Genomic DNA, 9,686 nt, shown 5'->3' with positions numbered 1-9,686 from the left:
CCGAAGGGCTGCTTGATCATTTTAACACATTTGGGTGCTTCTGCAGTGTTGTTCATCCAGGGTGGAGGACTTGGACCCATCGCAGATAATTTAATCAGTTATATAAGCTTGGATGTATGGCTTAGATGTAGATCATGGTATAGATACTGTACTGCTCAGTGGAACAAGTGTAATCCTGTGGCTCTTTGGTGGGAGGAGGTTTCTAATAGGCAGGAGGGCGAGCAATCACGTGCCTCAGGAAATGGAGCATGGCCGTGCCTTCATTCTGTTAAATAAAGCAGAAACAAAGTCAGCATTGAGTGGAAATGAAGGAGCTTCAAAACACAAATCACGCTATCATCTTCCTCCTGTTTGTTGCCGTGTCTGTGCTTGGTGGTGGGGCTGCCTGAGTGTGTTTTTCATTAAAATGACCTGGTATGGGTTTCCATCTCGATGGAGAGTTGCTGTTTTTCAATGGCTGAGTGGTGCTGGCCCCGAGGCCGTGCGGCTCCGTGGGCTCCTGCCGTCACATGGTAGCCCTTCGCTATCGATCGCCTTCCCCCGAAGCGGCTGCAACTCCATTGACATCGACAGACACACTGGGATCAATAATTTATTGTTGAGTTCAGAGCAATGGGCTGGGTTAGAGCAGGAGCAGTAAAACAATGAAACGAGTTGGGAACAAGCACAGGGGGAATAATTTCAGGAGCCACAGAGAGGAAACGCGTGCGATGTCTGACATTGGTGATGGTGGGGTGGAGAGCTGGTCATTGTGGGACCGCTGGCCGCAATCTGGTGGGGTTCAGGAATGACTAAGTGCTTGGACTGTCCCCTTTGTGCCTCATTATCCCATTTCTGTGCAGAGGTGGAGAATACAAGTAGGGAAGAAGTGGCTTCCTGCTGCAGGAGTATTACAAAACCTCCCTGACATTAGCTCAGGTTCCAGTCTGGCTTTTAACACTTCACATGTTCTTCTGTCTTAGGCAAAACTGTCTCCTTTTCAGGAGGGATTTCTTCACAGAAAGAGTGGCCAGGCCTTGGAAGGGGCTGTCCAGAGACTGGTGGAGTCCCTATCCCTGGAGGTGTCCAGAGAATGGCTGGACATGGCACTCAGTGCTCTGGTCTGGGTGGCAAAGTGGGGATCGGTCACATGTTGGACTCGATGAACTTGGAGGGCTTTTCCAGCCTCAGTGATTCTGTCTTGAAGTGCTGTTCCAAAGTTAGAGCCGCTTCTGCCTTCCCTTCCCTCAGCCTTGTCCTGGAACTGTTATTCCTGCCTAATGGAGCACTCCAGCAGATGGGAGAGTTTGAGGAGGAAGAGCAGCTCGTGGAGCCTGGGCTCTATCAAAGCTGTGTCTTTGCTCCTTCCTGAACAGAGCCATTTCAAAATTCAAAGATCTTGCTACCCTCTGAAAGTCCCATGCCATGCTTCTTGTACTTCTGCCCCAGCAGGAAAGTGAGAGGAGTTTATAATGAAGTCTGCTGAGAGCTGATTTGGGGAGGAATGTTTGTTGAGTACTGTGTGACACCTGCTGAACTGTCCAGGTGGTGGTATTAAAGTTACAGGAATAACTATACAGGTGGTCTTAAAGTTGTGGAAATGAGCCCTTCATTGCTGGAGAAGGGAGCAGTGAGTTGTGGAGAGTGAGAAAGTCCCCCCTGAGTCCCCCTTTCTCCAGGCTGAGCCCCCTCAACTGCTCCTCAGTGTGAGATCTGTCACCCAGGTGGGAAAATGCTCTGGAAACATGAGGTTGAATGACAAATGTGGCCATTGCAGTGGTGTTTCCAGTGGGAGATGAACTTTTTTCTTGTCTCTTGAGTGAAATCAGTTGCAGGACGGTGATGTCAAGACAACCAGGAATAACTGACATTAGCAGAGGGAGATGTTTGGCTGAGCAGATACTCGGGGTGTTTAGGAGGGAAGAAAACAGTGTCGCTCCATAAGGAAACCTGGGTTGTGTTCCAGCACATGGCAGAAATTCCAAGAACCATGTTTTAACAGAGCATTAGAAGGGGGTTATTTATTCTCCCCCCTTTCGTATTTGTCCCTTTTGTACCCAAACCATCTGAGTGCTCCACAAGCAATTAATTCCCCCAAAATTATGGTGTAAAATAACCATTCCCTGACTTCTGTTTGATGGGTCGTGGATGGGCTGAATGAACAGAACGAGGAGTTAAATTTGGGTTAGTGGCTGAACTCTTGCACAAAAGCTATTTTGAACAGTTCTTTGTTCACAAGTTTGAATGTGAAAGGAGGAAGTTGAAGCACTTCAGGTTCTTTAGTTTGTGAACCTCCAACTTCTGTGTGAGTTTGGAGATAAACACGAGTCAGCTTTGAGTAATGACAGAATACAGAACTGGGGATTAATTAATTAACTGGGATTAACTAGTTCTGATTCTTGTAACTTGCTGAGGGATGTTACTGAAGCCACACAGCTACTGGGAGGGAGTGAGGACCCTGCAGGAATCGGTCTTAGTTGGTCTTTGTTAAAGTATTGTTAAATAATGATATGTTTCTGTGTGGTCAAGTCTTCAAGGCCAGGCTGGACAGGGCTTGGAGCAACCTGCGATGGTGGAAGGTGTCCCTGCCCATGGCAGGGGGTGGAACAGAATCAGCCTTCAGGTCCCTTCAAACCCAAACCATTCAACCTTTCTATGATGCTAGTATTTTTCTGTTGCTGTTGGTTGCTTTTCTCTTTCCTCTGTATATTTCTGTTCATTTTTCTACCTTTAGAGGTATGTCTGTCCAAGTTCAGGTCTTCCATGGCCATTTCAAGACCATGAGCACTTCCCTGCCCTGTCCCAAGTCTGCCCTTGACGTCCACCTTGAGCCAAGCACCCGGGGAACTTCCACAGGGTTTTACATAGGGTGGGGAAACACCCAGCATCAAGCAATAAGTGCTGCTTGGGAATGGAAATACTTCCTTTTTCTTCCACTTTATAGCATCAAATGTGCCATGAGAGCTTTCCTGAAGGAAAGGTCCCTCCTTCGCTGCCGCTGCTCACATCGCTGCCCCTTCTCATGGGTAAAACTGGCCTGTTCTAGACACAGGATTCACTGCAGAGGGGAATTGGAGGCTGAAGGTTACTTCCAGCCGTGGACTTCCCCATGGATGGATATTTTGGGTTTGCTTGAAGCTTTTTAGGCTCTCCTGCAGCAGGATTTCAGGGAGCTGTTCATCTATGCCGTGTTTTCCTTCCTGCCTCAACCCTCACGTTGGAACCAAGAGCCACGTGTGTCCATGTGGGTTATGTAAAAATTCACACAGAAGGTCTCTCTCTCTCAAAGACACACTGTGAATGGCTGAGTCTTGGTAATTAATACAGGAAGAAATGTATTAAAGCAAGGAAATTGCCTCAAAAGTGTTTTTTAATTTATTTTGACGATCAGCTTGAATAATTTATTGGAATATTTCATAATGTACCAGTAAATGGACTGCTGGGAACATTTAGAAAAAATATTTGAGTCTTAGCAACTGGGCACCTCAGTGCAGCAGTTTCTGGTGGAAAATCTTTGGCATTTGAACAATGTGTGTGTTGTGTGCACCCAAATCCAAGTTCCCAGGACGAATTCCTGGCTCCCTGGCAGCGGCTGGGAGCAGCAGTGCAGTGTCATTCCCAGCGCAGGTACTCATGGATCCCTAAGCCACTCACCCTCTTCTGCAGCTCTCCTGGATGCTGAGTCTCTGTCAGTGCTGGTCTCACAGCGTGGTGTTATTCCCAGTGGGGTTTTCCGTGGATAACCCTCTTCCCTAATTCACCCGGACACCGAGTCTGCGCCACGATTTTCAGAACGTTCCTCTTGTTGGAGGTTGAAAACCATGATGTGGGAAGGGCCGAAATAAATCCTAGCATGTATCCATATCAGTTCCTCATATCCCAGCAGGACCGTTCCTGGTTGGAAAATAACATTTACAAGGTTTTTAGTTTGCAGAAGCTTTGCCAGGCAGAGCAGCCCAGGCAGTGCCAGGCCAGCCCAGCTGTGAAAGTGTCTTCCTTGATGAAGGTGAGGTTGAGCCACACCACTTACTTTGTCCATTACCTCGATGTGGGATAGTTTATTGGGAAAACAAGTGAAGTCAGGGCAGGCAAGAACACCCCAAGGACTGAGACCCTCAGGTCACTCTAATGTGTTGCTAGTACACAAGAAACAGCCCTGGATGTAATTCCAGAATGCCCAAACATGGAGAAACTGCTGCCATGTGCAGCTGTGAACCAGATTTGGGGAATGGTGTTGGTTTGTTGGGTTTGGTTTTGTTTTTTTCCTTTAAATGGCCAATCAGCTGAGTCGGTGCCTCCAGTTGTGGGTTGTGTAATTGTGCACAAATTCCTTCATGCCTTCATTTTTTCCCTTTTTTATGCTGTGTCCCTGAGCTACTTTGGTTTCTAAATTCAGGCCTTACATATTTATCTGTGCCATTCAATTAGACCACATCCCCAATGCTGCTCTATAGTTTCACAGTATGTGAGAAATTTGGTAATTAAATGCATGCAAATGCTGCAAGAATAGAATAAATTAATTTTCCTTAATATCAGCAGGCCATTTGGTGATGTCTCAGAGATAATGTGACCAAGATACTGGCTCTTCTCTCCCCTTTTCGCCATCTTTTTGGAGTCTTTACTATTATTACTCTAGAAATACCCAGTCAGGTTTATAGGAAGAGAATCCCAGCCCTGCTGCACTCTGGAATTACATAAGGAGGGAGATCTTTACTCCAGGTTTTTTTGGCTCTCCAAATAAAACCTGAGCTGGAAACAGCATTTAAGCCCAGCTTCAGATTTATGTGTGGATCGGAGGGTGTAAAAGGTTGTGTCACAGCAGTTGCCAGGGATAACCTGAGATCCCTCAGAATACTTTGCACTGCGTGTTCCAGCTCTGGAAATGCTGTGTTGAAGGCTGGCATCTCCAGGTATTCGTACCAAGGACTCGGTTCTTACTCGGTGTTTGTTCCTGCAGCCCACTGCACTCCAGAGAGTTGTGGTTCTCCGTTCCGGTGATGGCTCCGGCTTCCCTGAACTCCTCCCACGTGAATACAGCACAATCCTCATGGCCTGGGCAGGCTGTGGGTGCCTGACCTCGTGCTGAGACAGCTGAATTTTAACAATTTGGCTCTATGTCATAGTTTCCAAGGAATCTGAAAGTCATTCTTTTCAGAGATTCCAGATCTTTAATATTTATTTGGGTGCTGTGTTTGTGTTGCCTTAAAAGATCTAACCTTACTGGTTATCCTCCTCCTTGCTTGAGGGACCTTATCCCAAGTGGCTTTGGGATTCCTTTTGTGCCGTATCCTCATGGTTTTTATGCCTTTCCTCTTGGATTTTGGGTCCCTCCCCGAGCACCGTGTCAGGGCTGGGTTCTCTTCCAGCCTGCAGCACTGCAGTGCTGTTGCATCAGTGCAGGGTTTCTGTCATCCCTCTCCTCCCTTGGCCTCCTCCCGGAGTGAGAACAGCCTGACGAGGTACCAGCAGCTCAGAAATGCATCGTATTGCTGCTGCTGGTTCTGGAGCGAGAGCTGGCACGAGGAGCAGAGCTGCAGAGCGTTTGTGGGCGGCTGCGTTCGGGGGAACGAACTTCCTCACAGCTCTGCTTGTCATGGGAGTGGGTGGAGGAGCGCAAGGGGCTCCATGGAGGGATGGGGCAAACCCTGCCCGGGGTCTGGGCTCCTTGGAGGCTGGAGGCTCTGGGAGCTTGTCCTCACCTGTGCCCTGCACCCTTCCCTTTTCTTTTGTCATTTATGTTGTATGTGATGCAAACAAAACCCTGTGTCTAACCCAAATATCAGAGAAGTTTAACTTTCAGAAATTGCTGTTGTGCTTGATGGAGGTATTTTTTAATTATTTCATTTTTATGGCCTCAAATGAATAGAAACCCTGATAATTGATAGAATCATGGAAGGGTTTGGGTTGGGAGGGACCTTAAAGATTGTCCAGTTCCACCCCCTGCTGTGGGCAGGGACACCTTCCCCTGTCCCAGGTCGCTCCAAGCCCCAGTGTCCAACCTGGCCTTGGAAAATTCCAGGGATCCAGGGGCAGCCCCAGCTTCTCTGGGTAGCCTGTGCCAGGGCTTCCCCACCCTCCCAGGGAGGAATTTCTTTATATAATTCTGTATCTGTAAAATGAAAGGGTGAGATCTGACTTCCCGTCGCAGAGCTGTGATATGCTCCGGAGCAGGAGAGGCAGGCAAGCCTAGTGAGGGCTTGGTCCTACCAAAAGAGCATTCAGAATTCTCCTCGGACACTTGTTCAGTGCTGGAGTCATTAATAGAACTTCTCGTAGCTGCAGGAACACCTGATAGGGCACCAAGGAGCATTTTTTGGGAATGCTCAGCATACTCAGCTCACGTTGGTGCTGGTGCTGTCATAAACCCAGCCCTGAGTTACTCCTGTGTGTTTACCAGGGAATGCTTTGCTGAACACCTTGTCAGCAGAGTGAGGAATGTGCTGGTACCCAGGCCTGTCTGGACCAGGCTGAACACCTGGTCCAACTTGGGCTGGCTTGGAATTTTGTCTAAAAATCGGTTTGGCTGAGAGCGGTGACTGGTCAAACTGTTTTTGCAGGAAAACAGCGGCTTTGAGGATGAAGTTGCTTTTCAGGATGTTTTTTATAGAGTAGTTTGTGTTCAGGAGGGCCCAAGTCGGGGTGGCCACCGCTGGGGCTGGGGGAGATCCAACGAACTGCTTCCTGCCCGTGCCGTAGAACTCATTGAAGTGGCACCTGGGGCAGTGACAGGTGGGTTCAGCTGTGTCCAGCCTTGGCGTGCACATGCCTGGAGTTTGTTTTGGGAACGAGCCAGCAGCTCTGTTCCTCGCTCCGTGGGGCTTTGGAGAGCAGGGTTACCTGTGGCTCTGCAGTGCTCCGTCCGTGTGTTTCTGACGTTGTGCCTGTGCTTGCTCCCCGCAGAGCTGACCTGCCCGGGGTGCAACATCGCTAAAGAAGCTGCTGCAGGATGAAAAGATGGCAGCGCGGCTGCTCGCACCACCAGGCCCCGAGAGTTTTAAGCCCTTCACTCCGGAGTCTCTGGCCAACATCGAGAAACACATCGCGGAGCTGAAGAAGAAGCAGCGCTCGAAGCAGGACAGCAGCCACCGGGATGACGATGAAGACAGCAAACCAAAACCAAACAGTGACCTTGAGGCGGGGAAGAATTTGCCTTTCATCTACGGGGACATCCCTAAAGGGCTGGTTGCTGTGCCACTGGAGGACTTTGACCCTTATTATATGACCCAGAAAGTGAGTCTGCAAGAAAGGAGTTGCTAAAGCGCCTTTTTCTTGGGAAATTTCAGGTTTGGGTATGGTTTAAAAACAGAAGACAAAGAGAGTCTTGGATGGGCTGGTTTGGTTGGTTTGCTTTCTTATGTATTTTTCTGTGAGGTTTAATAGAGATGGTATGATCAGTCTTTAAGGATGGAGTTAGGAGAACAAGCTCTGGAAACTAAAAATAGTCCAAGTTGTGCTAATGTGCCAATTTTAACCATCAGGGCAATAAGAAGAATTTAATTGAGGGGTAACAGTGAGGATTTCAGTGTGTAGTTCATCACTTCCATGGAATTCAGCCTGAAGTTGATGGCTGTGAAACACTGGGACACAGAATCACGGCAAAAAAGGAGATTCATTAACTCGCTGTCATCTTAATTTTTATTTGTCTGGAGCTAAGGTGATGTGGCAGGAGGCATTTGTGGGTGCTGAGGTGTTTGAAGAAATGGTGTTGTGAGGGGAGCGGGGAGTTGGCAAACTGTGCTGGGGATGGAGGGGAGGGATCCACTGGTGATGGAACGAGGAGCATGGTCACTGATTTGTTTAGAAGGCTAAAACTGAGGTTCTTTACTGTTTAATTTCATTGCTTTCTTTGATACAAGTTTGGCTGAGCCAGCTGAGCCAGTCACCATCTCAACTGAGGCTCAGCTGTGCCACTGGGGGAGCTGCAGATTGAGCTGTGTGGGTGACAGGAGCTGGGATGTGGCTGTTCAGAACTCAGGCAGAATTGGCTGCGTGTGAAATCCGTGCCACGGGTGACCAGTGGTTGATGAGTTTTTATTGGGGCAGACGTTTGTGCCGTGCTCAGAAGTGACTCTGTGACTGGCAGAGCGTCACTCACACGGAATCAGCTGAATTTGGGGAATGATGTGTGTCACTGGCCCTTCTCTGCTGCGTTTACACTGGTTAATGGTTGTTTCTTGTGCCAGGGGTGCTGAGGCAGGTACTGGCTCAGAACAGGGCTGTGAAATTTGGGGATCTGTGTGTGTTGCATCGTGGTGCCCAGCTGATGTGGTCCTTCAGGGGATGCCTTACCAGGAGCTGCTGTGGGGAGAAGGCAGCTCAGTGATCCTCAGGAGTACTTGTTATTTATTAAACAAATATTTTCTCTTTATTAAACCAATCTGATTTTGGAGAGAGCAGGTCATGGAATTATGGGATGGTTTGGGTTGGGAGGGACTTTAAAGATCATCCAGTGCCACCCCTGCCATGGGCCTGGACACCTTCCACTGTCCCAGGTCGCTCCCAGCCCCAATGTCCAGCCTGGCTTTGGACACTTCCAGGGATCCAGGGGCATCTGCAGCTGCTCTGGGCACCCTGTGCCAGGGCCTGCCCACCCTCACAAGAGAACACCCAAGGTCTCTTGACCCCTTGCACCCTCCACAGAGGTGTTAGGAAATGTCACTGCGATCCCGTTGGGAGAGTTTTGAAGCCTCTTTGTGTCCGTGTAGTTGAAGGGGTGGTGTCTGGGGGAGAATTGGGCTGGCCAGTGCTTTTCCTGGCTAAAGTAGGTGAGCGCTGCTGAAGGGCCAGTGGGCCGTGCACTGGAGCACTGGGCAGAGCTCCGTGGTTCTCAGCATTCCACCACAAACAGGAGGCAGAGGGAACCCCGTTATCCCTCCTGCTTCAGCCATCTCCATATTTGCCTCCCAACACAACGCTATTAATAAACCTTTCCTTTTTAGAGGAAAAAATAAGCTGCATTCCCCTCTCTGAAGGCATCTGTCACATCTCTGGAAGCGCCGTGCGTTCCTTGTGGAGTCCCTGCCTGCTCGGCGGGCCCAGATGGAGGGAAGGTTCTGGAGATGGGAGGCAAACCCACCCAGCCCTGCTGACCTCGTACGTGCTCCAGCAGGGCCTGGCTCTTCCACAGACGCTGCATTCACTGCTCTCTTCCTGCTGTGTCCATCTCAGTGTGGCAATGCCTTAGGAGCTCCTTGCTGCTTCCAACACTCAGTGACTTTCCACAAAGAATTTTTTTTTAAAGCCATTAAAAAAGGCCTTTCTCTGAATCATCAGGAATTGCGAATCTGCTTGAATCATGGGAAGTTTTCCAAGATTTTTTTTTCCCCTCTCCAGAAGGCTTTGCATCACAGGTCTTTGCTGTTGCAGCGTGCACAGGGACGAATCAGCTGGTTGCTTTTCCCTGCAAGAGGACACGGTGATCTTGGTTTGTCTAAGGAAACTGAAACTGCATTTTAACAGAGCAGCTGAACCTCCCAGCACCTGTAAACTGATATTTAAAGGAGAAACAGTGTGACCTGGAAGCAGAACCATGGCAAAGGGAGTCATAAGTCCTGGGTCTGTAGCCCAGCAATGGTTTTGTCCAAGGTGCTGCTCTTTTGTCTGCTCAGTTTCATTTTGCAAAGTGGGAGTCACAGAATTCCAGAATCCCAGAATCCTTGAGGTTGGAAAAGACCTCCAGGATCAAGTTCAGCCTGTAACTGGTCCCC

The 9,686-nt window shown here is 49.0% G+C and overlaps 1 protein-coding gene across 1 annotated transcript in view; it reads left to right on the top strand.

The window, feature by feature from the left end:
- SCN8A (sodium voltage-gated channel alpha subunit 8) overlaps positions 1–9,686 on the top strand; it is a 55,275-nt gene that overhangs the window by 2,145 nt on the left and 43,444 nt on the right. The window contains 1 exon segment of the mRNA XM_048327666.1: positions 6,880–7,209. Coding sequence (XP_048183623.1) covers positions 6,934–7,209 — 276 coding nt within the window. The 5' untranslated portion in view covers positions 6,880–6,933.

This window comes from Corvus hawaiiensis, chromosome 24, assembly GCF_020740725.1.
Source record: "Corvus hawaiiensis isolate bCorHaw1 chromosome 24, bCorHaw1.pri.cur, whole genome shotgun sequence".
Lineage (NCBI taxonomy): Eukaryota > Metazoa > Chordata > Aves > Passeriformes > Corvidae > Corvus > Corvus hawaiiensis.
Note: the sequence above shows the minus strand (reverse complement) of the source record. Positions and strands in the feature narration are given on the sequence as shown.